The sequence below is a fragment of the Phaethon aethereus genome (genome assembly GCF_964289735.1).
Source record: "Phaethon aethereus genome assembly, chromosome: 6".
NCBI classification, from domain to species: domain Eukaryota; kingdom Metazoa; phylum Chordata; class Aves; order Phaethontiformes; family Phaethontidae; genus Phaethon; species Phaethon aethereus.
The window spans coordinates 27141652-27159526 of record NC_138580.1 but is presented as its reverse complement, the minus strand read 5'-3'; the positions used below and the strand labels follow the sequence as shown (position 1 = coordinate 27159526).

Sequence of the window (17875 nt, the reverse complement as noted above, 5' to 3'; positions counted from 1 at the left end):
TCACTGGTGGTGTCTGAAGGGATAGAAGGCTAAAGGTGAAGAAGATTAGCTAAAGAAGAAGAAACCTTTTCCATCTCTCCAGCCAACAATTACCCAATGGAAAGTGCCTACGGTAGTAACCCTTTTAACCATTAAAAAGAAAAAAAACAAACTCAAACTTTGTGGGGTTTTTTTCCCCCTCAACATCCTAATACCTTTTTAAAGAATCTATTACTGAAAACAGCTTTACATATTTGGTAACTACAGCTTCAGTGCTATAAACTCATGGTTCCACAGAAAAAGCTCAAAATGTCTCACAGGTGCTTCTATACCTTGGCAACAACTTGCAGAACCAGCTCCTGCATTAAAACACTACAGAAAACAGTAAGGATCACCTTTGCACAATGCCAGGATAAATTAAGTTTATTAGACCTTCAGCAAATAATTATTTCTAGCTTTATTTAGACATTGTATGTAAAGCATAGAAAAATCACACAAAAGACAAACAAGTGTAATTCACAGGAAATAACAGTTCCCAGTTCCTTCCCCCCAGATCAGAATTATCAAAGTCTAACTGAAGGTATATTCTTACAGACCTTGCGTTCTGAACAGAAAGAAAGTGATAACAAAACATTTTTCTGATTAGTACAGCTCACATCTCCCTTTATTTCCTCCATCCCTGACTCCACGTTCACTAATTTCTAGTAAGGCACACTTGTCATTGTGCGGGAACTTTGCCCAGAATGCCCTTTACATCTAGGAGAACCACACAGTGCTCAGCCTACAGTAGTTGTTTTAGTATTGAAAACAGCTACTATTAGCTTGCCTTCTAACTGATAAGAAATGATTTTGTTTCTTCTATTCCTATGACAAAAAGCTCAAGCAGGCTTAACAAAAAACCAAGACTTAAAATAATGCTAGTTTGCGGTGTTACCATGAAAAATAAACAGCCAACCAAAATACTTCAAAGAAAAATGTTTTCACCATATTTGCTTTCAGAGATTCTAGAAAGTGAGTGATTTCTCCATGTATTGATCTATTTAAGATTTCGTACTGTATATTATCACACAAATCACTGCTGTTTTAGTGGTGTCTCTTTTACTTTAGTAACTTGTTTCTTTTTTAAAAAACGGAGCTATGATGTGTTTGCTCTGGTTTAAATAAGTATACCAGCTGTAATCCTGGCTTTCAGTTACTTCCAAAAAAAAAGGAGGCAAACCAAACTCAAAAAACAAGGTAGCCATGCTGCTATTGCAACTCTTCACACTACCCCAGCAATCCCTGCACTCTGTCGAGGAAGAGGAATGTGGAACGAGGCACTACCTCGCAGTATAAAATTTGTATGGGTATCCTATAAAATATCTACTCCAGACAAGCAAACATTTTGGCAGCCATAGGCTGTGCTTCAAGCAGTTCATCCTGTGAAGATCACCATCTCAGATTTGGTTACTGTTTAATCATGCTTGTAGAATTTTAGGCTGTATAGTATTTCTATCGTTTGCATAAGAAGTTTGTTTAATCACTCAGACTATGCTTAATATGCAGTAGCTTGTGCTGCGTAACTTAGATCACTTAAAATTGCTTCCGTGGGAATATAGTGTTTGTTACAGCGTCCATCACAAGTTGATTTTAGTATCTTAAGACCCTTCTTTGCTTTTTGCTTTATAGGCTAGAAATTAACCCAAATCTCATTCCCCCCCCCAAGATGCTGATGTCCAAAACTCTAAACATAAAACTGGGCTTTGACATAATGGGTTTGGTTCACTGGGCCCTTAAGGTGTCTGTTGAGGGAGGTGTCGCTGAATCTGTAATGTCCCACTACAGCTGTAATGTCCTACTACAGCCCCTGCCATCGATGTCAATGAAGTAGATAAAGGTATCTATGAACAAGTTAGGACAAGCACCGGTGTACAATGATAGCACAGAGCTCAATGTCAACTAGCTGTCTCTGTACCACTGCACTCGTCCCATGGATCCGTCAGCCTGGATGAGGTCTCTGAGAGAGAGATATCAGGGGGCAGGACAAAAGCTAGTGAATGTATGAGCATAACCCAGGCAGTGACTGCACAGTAGGCAAGTCCTTTGTTTGTTAGAAAAGGTGCCTGTGTGTGGGGCAGAATCTGGCTGTCCACTGCCTGCTACAAGAGCTGCGGCTTCACAGCAAGAATCACCATCAGCTAAACATATCTCCTATTGCATAGCTACTAATCTATTATAACGGTTCCCCCCTCCCAAATCACTCTGCTCAAAGCATTTACCATCTAAATGCTTTACTTAAATTGCAAACTAAAATAGCTTTCTGGTGCTAACCTTCCCTAACAGAAAGAAAACCAACAATGTTTCCTTTGACATTTGTTTTCCATTTGTCCCATGGAATCTGACCTGCTGATGCTCTATTGATTTACTCTGTCTTCAATATTTTGGTGACTTCCATGTCTAGGCTTCAGAGTGAAGTGCTAACCTGCGTTCAAACCTAAACCACCTCACTGCAGCTTCACGCTCAATGAACTAACCTGGCATGATTGAGAATCCCTGGCTTTCTGCAGCACCCCGTACTGCTAATCCAGTCGTGGGGTGGCTTGAGCGCTGGGCATAGCTACCTTTGCTCAAGCTATGCTAATCGCGCGTCGACAGCTCAGGCTGGCTCTGCACTGAATGCGTACCTTCATTTGCTTGCTGATTTCCAGCTCGGTCGCTGAAGCTACATGAAGGGTTTCTGGCAAGGGAGGAACCCACCTCAAAGACAACGGCGTTGTGAATCCTTGAGGCCAGCCTTTAGCTTTGTCGTCTGCTCTTTGCCTTCGTTGGCTACCTTCCCAGCGCCTGCACCCTTCTGCATGCCTCAGAGAGGAACTACTGAAGTTTATAGCAGCATTAACTCATCAGCTGGAAACCTGCCAGCCTGCTTACATTTTCACTACAATCTTCTGCGCCCTGACTCCAGAGGGTGCTTAGAGATAGGATCCGTGGTCAGAGGCAGTATGCTATACAACTGGTTTCTGATGTGCTTGGATCCATTTGGGGTGTTGTGTGCACAGATGCATTAGGGCTTGCACATCTACTGCAGACTGCCTCTGTGAAGCAGGGAAAAATTGTCCCTTGCTTTTGTTTATCTCAGTGTTAGAAGCAATTGGGTGCCTGCGGAACAAAAGCAGAGAATCCAAGCACAGAGCACATGAAGTATCAAAAATCAGGATCACAGCACAACCAGCGCTATTAGTTTCTCACAAAGGTGATATAGCTCTGGAGAATTCATGACACATGCCTAGCTTATTTCTAGTTAGCAGAACATGACAACTTTCTGCAAGGAAAGTAGGATTGGACCCAAAGTGAAAACAAAGCCAAAATGGGGGGGGGGGGAGGCGGGGGAAGGGGAAGCGAAATAAATCAGGAGAAAAATCACTAGATATTTGATTTTTTTTAACTAACAACAGGACAAAACCTGTGTGCTTCCAGTGACTCCTTTAATAATTGCTGTTACTGTTGTTGCTTGAAATCACAGAACCTGTACATTTTCCAGGATAATTATACTACAAAACCCTGATTAAAATACAGTTTTTAAATGAGGGGAAAATCACCTCCTGATGCGCTTGTCTTTTAACATTGCCATTTAAATCCAGTATCACAGATAGCTTGGTCAAACTGGTCCTCAAGAGGTCACTTAGTCCATTTCCTGCTTAGAGATAGAATCAACTGTATCTAAATGGTTCCTACCAGTCATTTGTCTAAACTTTGTTCTTAAAAGCCTCTGGTGATGCAGATCCACCACCTCCTTACGCATACTGTCTTTATAGCTAGGTACTCATCGTTTGAATTAGCTCTTCCTTATGGCAATCTAAATTGTTCTCCATAACCACCAGACAGGACTAGCAACAATTGCCTTACTTCCTTTGCAGCAACTTTCTTCTGTATCCAAAGATCACTGTTTCTTTCTTTCTTTCCTCTAATCTGTATTCTTCCCCGCTAGCCCACAGCTTTGCAGTGTCGTGCTTAAAACTGGATAAGGTACTCCAGCTGGCCTTTACTAGTGCTGAACTGAATGGGATAGCTTTATACACCGTGACTCCAACACTACTTTTTTATCTTTTTTTTTTTTTTTTAACTACATCCCCCTATTGTGACTGCTGTCCTACTTCTTTTTCTTGCTGTGCCCTCGAATTGTTGATTCCTGGAAAGCACGTGATCCTCAGAGTGGCTACACCTTTTCTGAAGAACTGCTCCTCATCCAGCGTTTTTTTCCCCATGGATTTGTGCAGCTGATTACACCTACTAAAGTGCTGTGCCTTGCAGTTCTCATTATTAAATTACATGCTATTTTTAAGGTCACTTCCTATATTTGCCCATGTCACTTTGCATTCTAGCGCTGTCCTCCAACATGCCTACAACTCCTTCCTCCCTGCTGCTCTCTCCAAATGCAATATTTATACGCTCTAGTCCAGTATCCACATCAATAATGAAAACATCGATTACTAATGACCGCAGGATGGTCAGCTAGAGACCCTCTCTAGAAATTCTTCCAACCTGAAAGTGACCCACTGGTAACTATAGGTCACCGTGGTGTTTCATCAAGGAAATCTCTCCCCTTATTTGTTTCTGAAAGTGATGCTTACAACAGTAGTTTCAACACTGTCAACTAAATCTGTATCTGAGTTCCTAAAAGATCTGGCCAGTCTGTTTTACTGTAAGTGCTATAAAATGAACAACTGCTTCAGCCACAGTTCTGAACTAGATAACAGTATAGTGCACTCTCTGCACAGGGAAAATTAATCTAAATTAATACAAGCAGGCTAGGACACGTTTATCACTGGCAGTTACTGGCTCAAAGCAAGGCATCAATTTAAAGTTACAGCATAGTTCCTTGGTAGCTTAATGGTATGCATGCTGCTGTCTGGCAGCTGGATATCCTTGCTCCTGCCTACTTAGCCCTGAACTCAGAAAACATGCTAAAGGTATTTTTCGTGATGTCTGTATGACCTGTTTCGAAACGTTCCACATCTATGCAAATCCTGGTTACACCAGCTCCAGGAAATCTCCACACATCAGTTTTATATGAAATAGTCAAGTCATTTAAAACAAAGGCTTTAATGTAGTTTAGCTGATTCTCTTATATTTACATGTTGTGAATTTGAATTAAAATTAGGTGTCTCAAGTCTGTAAAAGTAAAGATCAAATCAAATCAGAGTAACTGATACACACAGACAAATCAGTCTGATGGGGAAGCATTCAGTGTGCTCAGATACTGCCATACATACTGTTTATCACAAACTAAATATGACAGGCTGGCAGTGGTGAGCAATGCATAGTTTGAGTGTAAAAAGAATATATATATATATACACACACACACGGCATATTTTAGTCAGCTTTATCCCAGAGCCTGAAAGGTCTTTGTACAGTTATATAAATGGGTATTTGAAAAGCAGATTTGTCCTTAAGCCTAAGGACACATTACTTCGCAGTTTTTACAAAGTTTTGCACAATAATGCTTAAAGAATTGTTTAAAAAGCTGGTCCGGCTCGGGCTCTTCTATTGTTTCCAGATAAAACTTAGACATAATGAGGGTCGGTTCTCTACCACCAGTAGCTGAGTGAGAAGTGTTTGAACTATTCCTACAACCCTAGAGTAGACAGACAGCCGTGATTTTTTTTTTTTTCATTTTGACGGTAACACTAATGAAAACTGGTGAAAGATTTATACGACCTTTTGACTAACACAGGCATTTAAAAGCATGTATGACAGCACTGTGGACACTGCTTACACAAGTGCCTAACCTGCAAATCTGCAGGCATGAAAACTTACTCCTGTGAGTAGATATGTTGATTTGTGTTGCATAACCCTGTCTTAATTATGCCTCTGAGATTACTTGCATGAGAAATTTGCTGTGTGGGGGTTGGTAAAAAATCTTGGTTTATAGCTTGCAAGAGGTCGATACTAGCACAGGGAAAAAAAAACCAAACACAACTTGAGGCATTTTGAATTAGTGGATCTGTCATCTACTCCCAGCTGAAAAGAAACTAATTTAAATATTCTCACAATTCAAAACATTCAGGAGTTACACAATCTTCCACTGTTGCATTTTTTTAATAAAAGCATGTTAAATAACAGTGCACTCCAGCTCTACTTAACACTTAAATGTTTTACTGAAATGCCTTTCTAAATTTGTTTCATCCCTACTCCTTAGGCAGTTTCACTGACTACTGGCAAATAAGGTAAAAGCCCCTCTGCACACATAAAGATGGCAGAATCAGGCTGTTACTACAAACGGACAGAAATACAGAAATACCAGACTTCTGATTGCTGTCCTACATTATACCACTCCTTCCTACTCAGATCTAGACTGTACTCTTCTGGTAAGAAAGAGGGAGGGAAGAAAGGGAATGGAAGAAAATGCTAAAATGCTTAGTAGAAATAATTCTAGATAAATCAAGACTTTCACTAGATGAACATATCTTTAAATCACTGTGAGCCACTAATTTTCATTCAGCAACAGTGAAGGAATTGCTTTAGAAGGAACTGCAGGACTATGTTCAGAGCTGAGCAATACTAAAAAGTAGTATTTCAATATTCACTGGAGAGCTACTTCAAACATGTTCTTACAGGAGTTGTGAACCCCTTTCATTGTATTTTTGTAACTGCAAACTTCTGTATAGGGAAGGAAGTTTTAGAAATAATTGTGTGGGTTTGTGTTCTCAGCACCATTCTGCAAACTTCAGCTTTCTTCTAGCATGCATTTATTGCACTCAGTGGTGAGAAAGTGCTGGGCAGGGAGAGACAATAAAAAGTATAATACAGCTATCGGAAGATACATTATCAAGTAGAGCTTGGGTGATGTTTTTTAAATTTTGCTCACTCAGCTTCAGCACTGGCATTTTTGCACATACTCCTAATACACTGTCTCGCACATACCTTAATTCAACTTTGGCTTCTATAGGGAACTATTTACTGTTCACAGTTGGGGTTTTCACTGCAGAGGTGAAAACAAGCAAAACTGACATCTTTTTTTTTTCTCAGAGTCAATATTTAGCAATATGAAGATACTTGCCCAACAAGAAATTAACAGAATGAACCCAAAACTGGGGGACTGCCATCGAACTGAAAAGTCAACAGCTTGACCAGAAAAAAAAAAAAAAGTACACGTGAAGGCTTGAGCACACGTCTGTGCTACTGTATAGGGGCCTGGAATTTGACTGCATTCAGAATATTCTTCCCCCTACTGATTTCAAAAAAGCAACAGAACTAACGCCTGGCTTTGACAAAGGAGAGATGGAAACTTATTACACTGGAGAGACAAAGGAACGGATTGACTTATTCATATCCTGGTGTGTCTGACAAAATGCTTTGTGTGAACAATGCCTACTCTAAAGGGAGGGAGGAAAAATCCAGCAGAGTTAGTTTGAATCACCTATTTAAACCATTTAAGCAAACTTGGATGATTTTTTTTCTTTTTTTTTCCCTCCCCTCCCTGGGGAGCAGTATGGAGTAATCACATGAATCTGCTTCAGTTACTGACTGGAGTAGTCACCTCCATGGCAGAACTGCAGCAAACCACATCTGTGCAGTAACATCTTCAACAGGCACAAGTGTTTGCAGAGTAAACATTTGCCTATAACCTTACTGTAGATAGAGTATGTTAACAAAAGGAAGGCTTCTACCAGCTTAGCTGCAGCACCTTCCTCGCCAACACAAGGCTGCCTCAGCTCAAATCCAGTGCCACCTCTGTACATGGAAGAGCCTGCACCACCAGCACAAGGGTTCATTGCTCCTCGTTGTTCCAGACAGCTCGGCTGAAAGAGCTTTGAGAGCTGGTCTGAAGAAAGCCTTCACAATATTGCTTTACATACATACTGCAATGCTTCCCCACTGATGGGGTAAGAACCACAGTGAGGCAGTTACAAACATCTGGATTCATGGGTTCCATAACTAAACCAGTAACAGCATTCATCTGCCAGGGTTTTGCAGGCATTTTTCTTTGTGTCAAACTCCAGACCATGGGGTTGGGTTGGCAAAGCTCTGCAGCACAGAATTAGCCCAAGATGTGGCAGTAACGAAAGGGACAAATGCAGTCCTTAAGAAGCAGAAGAATCCTGTGTTAAAAGAAAACCCCTACATGTCTTGCTCCCATTGTGCTCAGTACACGCACTTCGGAGTGTTATTTTAAAATAAGTAATTTTAAAATGAACTATTCATAAATTATCAACCTATTTGCAAGCCTAGGAGAGGCTACAAACAGCAAAATCGTCAATTGCTACCTTTTGTAGTATTGCTCAAGAAATCACATTAGTATATATTAGCATACAAGGCCTGAAAATAAATAGTAACAGCTATAGTAATCCCTATTAAGGAAAATCTTTCCAACAGACCTATCAGATCAGCCACTCACTAGTTAGAGGATGAGACAGAGCAGGGAGCCTTTGGGACGATCTAAGCAGCTCTTGGTAAGAATTCCCATTTCCCAGCAGCTTCGAAGCAGGAAAGTTGTCTCTCTGACCAGTGCTCTAAGGCACACGCTTTGCCTGGCCTTTCTTCTTCTTTTTTTTTTTTTTTTTTTTAAGTGCTTGCTTTCAGATGTCTGATCTTTAATTTAACAAAGAGAAGAGATTAAAGCCAACTGACAGAACAGACTATATCATGCTTAAATTCTCCCACGTGCATGGGAAAGGTGCACTATTTTAACTGGCCTCTTTTTAAACCATACAAATTAAGCTCTGAGTGGATATACTGATTTTGGTGTTTGCTTTCATTTCCTACGAAGTTTATACCAAACTGGATTGGTTGTAAAATGGGTTGTAAACTATAAACTAAGCTGGCACAGGCATTAGAAATTTACTTAATACCCGCTCAAACTTCAAAAACTTTCTCATGAAGATGAACAAAGATTAATTTTGGAATGGAGATGAGGAGGAATGAGGAAGGAAGACAGGGAGTACATATTTTTGCTATTGTGGATCAGCAGGGCAGCCAGCAACAGCTAAAGGAAGCTGTTATAAATCACGGTACCCCTGGGAACAGCCTCACTTGTGCCAACCCTAAAATCCAAGAAGTACAATGAGTGTCAGAGCCGGCTGTGCCCTGCTCCACCTGAGCTGCAGCCTCCAAGTTGGGCAGGTGAGAAAAGCACCCTCAGATATACCCTTAACTGCAGAGCAGTGACCTCTGATCCACACAGTTTTATGCCATGAACTGAAAATAGCTATTCCACATATGTCAAACCTATTTAAACGCATCTCTGCAGCCCAGATTTACCATGCATTACATGCAAGATCTTTGCAGCATTTTCCTGAGAATGTGTGACGGTGGGGCTTGGCACACTTCCATACCTTGAAGTATGTATAAGCGCTTGGCCGTGGTTTGAAATTGAGCTGCCTAGGAGCAATAGGGCCAAGACCTTTTTAGCTTTGCTTTACGCTATTAAAAGCACAAAAGAAATTAAATACAGCACACGGCACCAAGTAGCACAGCTTTGAGATAAGCCAGCAAAAGCAAGAAAAAAACAGGATCAGATACCTGTGCCCTCAGTTTACCTACTTGTCCTAGTGCTACGGTGCATGTTGGACAGTAACTGACTCATTTCAGGCTTTTCTGTTGGACAGGAGAAAACATGAGGAGGAAGCAGTACTTCACTTCCCTCCCAACATCTTCAGTGGCTTAAGACCAAATCTAATTTTATTGTTTTTGATGTTCTATCTTTCTTGGAAATCACAGGAATTGAGAGTACTACTGTATGTTAAAGAGTAAAGCTATCAGCACAAAGATACTAAGTTTTAGACTTGGTACCCCCAAGATGCAGTTTGTATTCACTGCCCACAAACATGACAACATGATGCATGACAACACGATTTTTCTAACAGTTCATTGTCCAATTAACAGAATCAGAAATCAATCTCTACTGTTGAGACAAGCAAGCAAAAAACTGCTATTTAGACATTTTTACTGTGCCTGTCATTCTGCTATCCCAGTGCCTAAAATAGAAGTTATTGTGCAGCCCTGCTCAGCACACCCAGGGAACGGGGCTCTCTTGGGGCTCTGGCATTTTTATAAAACAGATGTTATAGCACTAGATGTGACTGTGGGAAATTTAACCGCCGGGGAAACCTACACCTCTTTTGCATGAGAATCACAGTGCAACCAGCCGGTGTCATTTTAAAGTAGCTAAATCAGCCTCAGATCGCTCCAATGGAGCGACTCCATGTGCAGTTGCACTGGCAGGTGAGAAGTGGCAGCCGCCGTCAGTGTTTAACACCAAAGAGGAGAGTTCAACATACTCTGCAGTATTCGCACTGTATCCTGTTAAAGTAACATTTAATGCTTTATATGAGGCATTATCCTTTTAAAAAATCGCTAATTTTTAATCACTTATGTAACTGAGTAACCAGAAGGACTATCAACGTCCAGGAGCATCGCCTGGCAGTTGTACTCTTGTGAAGCCTGCAACATGTGGACTGCAAATGATAAGGCTGTGCTCTAGGAAAAACAACTTTGCATGAAGAAATCATAGAATAGCATCATAAAATAGTCTGCGTTGGCGGGGACCTTTAGGACGCAAGTTTTCTTATTTCTAAAGCACATGCGAATACGCCCAAGTTATACAGGCTTTTATTTATTTTTTTACAATTTTATTTATTTTTTTACAATTTCTTTTTCTTTTACAAAGAATGTAATAAGTAGCATTCTGCTCTTTGTTGCATGACAAGCAATGAAGAGGTGTCATATGCCTGCTGTGTCAATCTGTTGCCTCATCTATGCTCCTACACCCCACAAGAAAGCATGTTACAAACTTCAACTGCTCTGCACATAACACACAGCTGCGTTTACCTCCTGATACCAGAAAGGCTCCTTCTAACAAGTCAATTCCAACGTAAGGCACTGAAACTCTGCTCAAATTGTTCAACCTGAAAACCCAGAATTTCTGTTACAGAAGCCAGTATCTCCTGTAAATATTTTTTACTTTGCAAAAGGTAAAAATGCAGTCACACAGTTGCTATTGAGTAAAAGGATTAAATTCCTCTTAAAAATACTTACGGGAACAGAAGCACTGACTACCTCACTGGCAAATAAATAATCTTTTCCCCTACACTCTGTAGGAGAGAACTTGAATAATTTTAGACACATTGAGGGGTTTTCATCATTCTCAACAGCATTCCTGGGCATCTGGTAGTACCAGCTCAGAAGAAAAACTCCCTGCAATACTCCTGTGCTAATAGGAGAGGAACAAGCTTTCCCAAGGAGCTAAGTATCAGATGGTATTGGAGAGTGCGAGGGGGGAGGCTTCTCTTCCTAAAAGCCAAGCTGTAACTTGCTGTACCCGAAACTGCTACAATTATCTATTTAGCAACTATAAGGCAAAGTGCTGGTGTTCTATTTCATTTAACTACTTTCTCTCCTACCATGCCCTCCTTGAGGGTCCAAGTGTAAAGTGCATGACCAACACAGAACTAGGTCCCCGTAATTCATTAAAAGTTATTTAAAACAGTTATTTAAAACCAAAACAAAAACACCCCCCACCCCCAAAATAACCCCCAAACCCAACAGACATTTGCTCTCTCAACAGAGCTTGCCTCTATTGAGGAGGGAGAGCCACGACCCTGCATGCAAACAAACCAGACTGCCACAGGCAACCTACAGCACAGTCCTCAGGGTAAGACACCTTTACCACAAATTCAATAAAACACAGCCCGCTCTGGTTAGTTCCTGCTCTCACAGACTAGTCAGATAAGAGAACAACTCACATTTTACTGAATTCACAAGACCTGCACCAAACCTTTCCAACTGTTCAAAAAGCCAAGCAATTCCAACGTAAAATCAGAAAGCACTTCCAGCTTTTTTAAACTTTTATATGTGTGCAAGGTTCGCTGTTGCACATAAGCTATTCATCTGAAAATACCTCGCAGTCAGAAATCTTACTGAGGTGCATCAGACGAAAGCAACATTATTTAAATGTAGCTTTACTGCAAATCTGAACACTGGATGCTCACAGCTAATGAGAATTTTTATGCATCCTTTAAACAAAAGTAAAACATGCAAAAGATTTAAAGAAATTAGCTAGCTATGCTACTATTTAACTTTCCTACAGATCAAGTTACCGTCACTTTACCTAGTACTAAATCACTCAATCTTCCAAGCTTACAATTTCATTTTCTAAAACCTAACAGAAGTGTATCCCAAGTTGGGAACTTCCTTAAAAATATTTTCTATGAAGAGACTACAACTTTCACGAACAAGCAGATAAATATAAAGGCAATACTTCAGCTTATCTAACTGCTAAGCAACACACTAAGAGAAAGCATATAAAAATCACATATGGTTCTTTACCTTTACTTCAGAATGAAGTGATAACTCTATAAACCTGGCACTCAAAAAGCCAGTTCAAACTACATGCAGAAACGAATTTGAAAGCTTCAGCGTATTCTGAAGTTCGTATCATTAATGTTTCACGAAGGCAGTGACCAGCTACGAAAAACAAACGGAATACAATTCACTATGTACATCAATCACCGATGACTACGCCTCCAACATGCAGACAAAATAGCAAACTTCAATATCAAACGTTCCCTATGCTTGTTCAATCTGCTGTACGCAATTTTTGTCTAACAGTCACCAAGTCGTAAACACTAAGTTTCCCATTTGTTAGCCTGAGCACATTAATCTCCACCACCGTCCACAACTTAAGAAGCCGTTACATACCTGCAGTTAGGAGGAGGATCAAGGGTTATTTCAGCTAGCTCCTTCTGGATTCTGTTGGTGAAATGAGAACAGACACAAAGCATTTGAGATAGTCTATAGAATAAATCAGGGAATTACACTGCCCTCTACCACCATGCAGTTAAATGCAAGATTGGCTTTGCCTTCAGTAATGCTAACATGGCTGCTTCCTCTTTGTTCTCAGAGGCATAACCCAAATCCCACAGCTGAGAAACTTTGCGGCTAATTTCCTGCCCCATGCTGTACGTAAACAGAACGCTTACAACGGAGTTGGGTAGAATTTTCCCACAAGTATTCAGAAAAGTAACTCTTTTTCACATCCGAGCACTTTTTACCAGAGAGATTTTCTTTTCAAGCTAATATGCAAATGAGGCAAGGGGGGGGGGGGCCTGCACGGGCAGGTTTGACAATGACTTTAAACCAGCACTACCGACCTGTGACTGAGGCTGAAGAAGTGAACCGCGCTGGCAGCAGGCACACTTTTCACAATATTTTACCTACTACTTTGCACTGCGTCTAAAAAGTGGATTTGCAGAACTGCCAGGCTGTCTCTGTTACTGGAATAATCTCTCTGGATCAACTTTGCTTCTCTCCACACCTTCTGCTGCCTTTCCTCCCCCAGCCTTACACAGTAGCTGTATTTACATTATAAAAAGTGATATGATAACTTGAAATAATCTGTGTTTCGCTTTACTCTGTTACAACCATTCCCAAGGTGCTAAGATCCAGAAGAGGAATACCAAAAACTTTTTGTCAATTTAATAGTTTATTCAGGTACATAAGAGGTGTAATTTCAAAAGACGCATTGTAAATTCATCTTAAAAATATCAAGTAAGACTTCTCTTCAGAAAGGACCTGTAAGAGCAAGACCATGAATTTCACGTGACTAGCAAGTGTTAAAATACAAGCTAACAGAAACTGCCCTGCACACCCTTGCACTAGTACCAATAAGTTCAACCAGACTACTCAACTATTTGAGGTGTACAGAATTGGACTTGCAACAATTAAGTGAAATAAAGGCAACAGGGGAAAACTCAGTCTCCAAAGCCTGCGTCTCAGGCTTTTCAAAAAAGGTAAGTAGTAACAAATTACAAAGCCTACACAGTAGTTCCCAGAACTTTTCTTTCCTTAGCCAGTCCTGTTTCAAAGGGTTGCTTTAACAAGCTCAGAAGTCATTAAAGCCACCCAGTCATACTCTGCAGCAATTTTAAGACATTTAAGTTCAGCAAATACTTTTTGAAGTCCAATACCAAATTACAAAGTGTTGCTAAAAGTTAGAATTACAGTATTCACATTGAATAAGGAAAAGTTGAAGCTACTACAGCTACTCTACAGCTTTTCTGCCTACAGGTTATCTGTAAATGTTTGTAAAGTAAAGCAACCCCAGGGAAAGGACTGGGAAGTTATGCTTCATCTCCGAAGACCGCTGGAATCAAGGGATTTAAAGTTTGCTTATTTCACCCAGCTGAACTTAACAGAAAATTATCAGAGTGCACGTCTTGAGAGCTGGACTGCCATTAACCTTATATGCAAATAAAAATGCAACAGATATAACTAAACAAGATTTCTGAAGATTTTGATATTTAAAGGTGGAGGCTACCTGTAGAACCCCATGGTTTGAATCTGCAGACTCGCCCAAGTTTATCCTGAAAGAACTTCAGAACGAACCCACTACTTCAAGGTATGTAAGGCTCTCCGGCGCATGGCTAATCATAAGGCCCACTGAAGCCACTGGGGTTTTGTGACTTCTTTAATTAAAGAGCATCGCTTGTCATCAGTCTACAGACCGTAATAAAATACACCCACTCTATACCAATCAGGCATGGAACACTAACGCGGAAAAAGATAGCCAAAGATGACACTCTCCGGCACGTTTTTGCAAATATGAAACATATTGAGGTGTCCCCCCCCTCCCCACCCCCCCCGCCAGCCTGGAAGTCACCAAACTTCTCAAACAACTCTTCAAAAGACGTATGACAAGTCTGCGTAATTATTACCCCAATAAGACTTGGATTAATGAAGATACTGCCTGGCAGGCTCCTGCACTACAAAAGACTTCACTCTTTTCCACATCGCTTTACTGGAAGAGCCCCTCATCCTTGAAAAGTGCAATGCAAGTACCATGACTCAAAATTCTGTGCAAAAACATTACAGAATGTTTCAGTGTCCCCTTTACCTTTTAGCACTAGTGGATAGCTTAGCAGTAGTTTTGCTGGACAGTTTGGTGTTCTTCTTCTGCTGGGTGGCAGAAGGTTTGCGTTCTTCTTGCTCTTCGGGTTCAGGTGCAGGTGGATCCCTCTGATCAGCATCTGAACTACCGCTGCTGGTACTTGGACTTTCATCGTCTGACCTCTGCCTATCACTGGACATCGTGGGGAACTTTTTTGGGGAAGGAGAAGAAAAGAGGCAGAGTTAATACAACAGGCAGGACTCTCTCTTGCCATTCCTCAAGTTCCAAAGGACACTCGAATCGGTGACAACTCCATTCCACTGAGAAATTAACCAAAATTCACTTCTTTGTCTTGTCCCCGAGGGCTGCAGTTTGACAGCTACAAAGCAATATTTACACTTCTGAAAATACACATATTTCCAATTTTTAAACCCACTCGCATTTTTTTCATACTTTAAACAATATGCCAATTGTCGACTTTGTTCTAAGGCATGAGACAGATTTAGCAGGGTACTTAGGCAATGAACATTAATAACTTATGACACATTGTAAATAACAGACCTCGCTGAAAATGTTTTTTAAAAAGTCACTAATACCCTGTAAATATTTACACTGGAGCAGAGCATTTTATTGGGTCCAAACGCCAGATCCCCCCCTCTCCCCCTCTCCCCGGGAAAACGCATTGCCAATAACACTTGGGCTGGTTTCAGATGGAAATGTACACTTGCTCTGTGCAGTTAAAGGGCTGGGCCGGCGCGGGGGGACAGGGGACGAGGGCCGGTGTTTTTGGCGGCGGTGGTGATTTTTTATAAAAGGGAAAAAGCCCAAGATGCATTTAAAGCAACTCGGGCAGCAGCAGCCCCGGTTATTTACATGGCCAGCAGCGAGAACTGCATTTGGCCACCACAGAGCTGCCGGAGGGGGAAGAAGCATAATTCAAACTGCACCTTCTGCACAGCTCTCCCCGCCGCCGCTCCACCAGGCAGACCGACATTTTTCCGCCGACCGGGGAGGGCGGGGGGGGGAGGAGGAGGGGGCTGCCCGGCGGCCGGGGGGGCCGAGGAGGAGCGCGGCGGGGAGCTGCGGCAGGGCTGGAGGCGGCCGCCCGCCCGCCCGGCCGCGCTTTGTGGGGAGAGCCCGGCGCGGCGCGGCTCGGCGGGCGGCGGCGGCTCGCCCGGCCCCGCTCCGCACCGTGCGTGTGCACCAAGTGAGGCGTGAACTCGGGCCGGCTCCGCGCCCCCGGCCGCCACCAGGCAGCGAGCGCCGAAAACAAGAACAAAGCTCCTCTACCAGCCCCCCCGCCTCCTCCCCGCCTCCCCCCACCGCGCTCGCCCAGCCGCCGCGGCAGCCGCCTCGCCCGCCTCTCCCTTACCTTCGCCGGCGTCCTGTCCCGCTGCTGGGTCGGAGGGGCGGGATGGCGGGGGGCCGGGCCGGGCCCGCGGCGCCCGAGGAGGGGACGGAGGCGGCCGGGGGGCTATACGGCGGCGGCGGCGGCTCTGTGGCCGGGCAGTGTGGAACATTGAGAGCCGGAGCAGGGGGGGACGGGGGGAGGCGCGGTGCGGCCCCGCGGCCGGCGGGTGGCGCTGGCGGGCCCCGCTCTGCGGCGCGGGCTCCCGCGGCGGGCCGGGGGGCCGGGGCGGGGGGCGGCGGGCGCGCGCCGGCGGGGGCAGGGGAGGGGGCGCCGGCCGCCCCCGGCCTCCGGCCGCGGCCGCCCCCGCCCGCCGCCGCCGCCGCCGCCGGCGGAGCTCCCGGCGAGCGGGGGGAGGGGAGAGGGGGCGCTCGCTCCCGCCTGGCGGCCGCCAGAGCGCGTCCCCCTCCGCGCCGAGCGCGCGCAGGCGCTCTCCCGCCGCAGCCGGCGGCGCGCGTGCTCCGGGCCGGGCAAGGACAAAGCGGCGGCGCGCGAGGTGGCGGGGGTGGCCCTCGACGGCCGCTGGGCCCGGCCCGGCGCCTCCCTCCCGCCCTCCGCCGCAGCCGGCGGCTGAGCCCGGGCCCCGACGGGCTTCTGCCTCCAGCCCGCCGGCGCCTGCGGGGCACCGCCGCGGGCTTCGCCAGCCGGTGCCCACCGGCAGCTGCACGCCGGTGGGGGCCCTGGGGCCTCCACGACCCCCGGCCCCCTCAGCCGCCCCGGCCTCGCGCCTCGTGCCGTGCCTCACACCTCGCGCCCGGCCGCAGGGTAGGGACGGGCGCGGGCCGCCGACACAGGCGTGGGACCGTTGGTGGTTTCTCGTCCCGCCGTGACCTCCCTCGCATCCTCCCCTCCAAACAGGCTGCGCTCGTGGCACGCCTTCGCGCGCGGGAACGGGAGAAACGCCGGGGCCTGGCGTGGTGTCTCCGGGCTGAAGCCCAAGCGGCGGAGCGGCGGCCCTGGCTGCGCCGCCAGCCGGGCCCTGCACGGGGCTGAGGAGACCCAACGCGCCGGGAGAGCCTGCGTCGGGCACGCAGCGCTGCAGCCCCGCCGCAGCGGGCGTGCCACCTTGCAGCCTCACCGCTCCTCATGGGAGTACTCGGGATTAAAAACAGAATTTGGAGTTGTTCCGCGAGCGCCTGCCAAATCCTGAATGTTTTAATGAGGAAAGGGGATAATCGATAGCAGTTTGCGGTAGGTGTCACAGGAGGATGGTGTAGGATGGAGATAACAGTTTATTTTCTGGCCCATCATGAATGGGCTGTTCTGGTGCGTGCTTGAACAGCTTTACACGCAGTACGGCTAGAGCACGTCCTGTGGTAAAAGCAACCCGCTTATTGAAGGAACGTAAATATTCCAAACTCAAGGCCTGATTGTACTGGCAATAAAATCCCTTTGTAAAAGATTTATTCTATCACTGAAAAGTAGATGAGGTTGTGGATAACTGGCTTCAGCAGAGAAGGAATTAACAACTACTGTAAATGTTTGTGCAATTTACATGAAATCTCAGGCTAACGTTGCTGTCCAGCACAAGGGCTTTTGCCTCAGTGGCTTTTACCTCAAGGGCTTTCATTATCAACAGCCTCATGACTTAAAACTACTGTATTTTCATAGCTTGTGCAGG

At 44.5% G+C, this 17875-nt stretch overlaps 1 protein-coding gene across 2 annotated transcripts in view; it reads right to left on the bottom strand.

The window, feature by feature from the left end:
• UBE2E3 (ubiquitin conjugating enzyme E2 E3) overlaps positions 1 to 16366 on the bottom strand; it is a gene marked incomplete at its 3' end in the record, with an annotated part of 55860 nt that extends 39494 nt beyond the window's left edge. Inside the window, exons 1-3 of one of the 2 annotated variants that reach the window (XM_082001317.1) lie at positions 16219 to 16366; positions 14853 to 15055; positions 12659 to 12709 (exon numbers count right to left, since the gene is read on the bottom strand). In XM_082001317.1, the coding sequence (XP_081857443.1) occupies positions 12659 to 12709; positions 14853 to 15046 (245 nt within the window). In that variant the 5' untranslated portion in view covers positions 15047 to 15055; positions 16219 to 16366. Of the gene's footprint in view, positions 1 to 12658; positions 12710 to 14852; positions 15056 to 15299; positions 15394 to 16218 lie in introns of those variants that run through there. The other variant, XM_082001318.1, reaches the window with a different exon arrangement.
• Positions 16367 to 17875: the final 1509 nt, after the last annotated feature.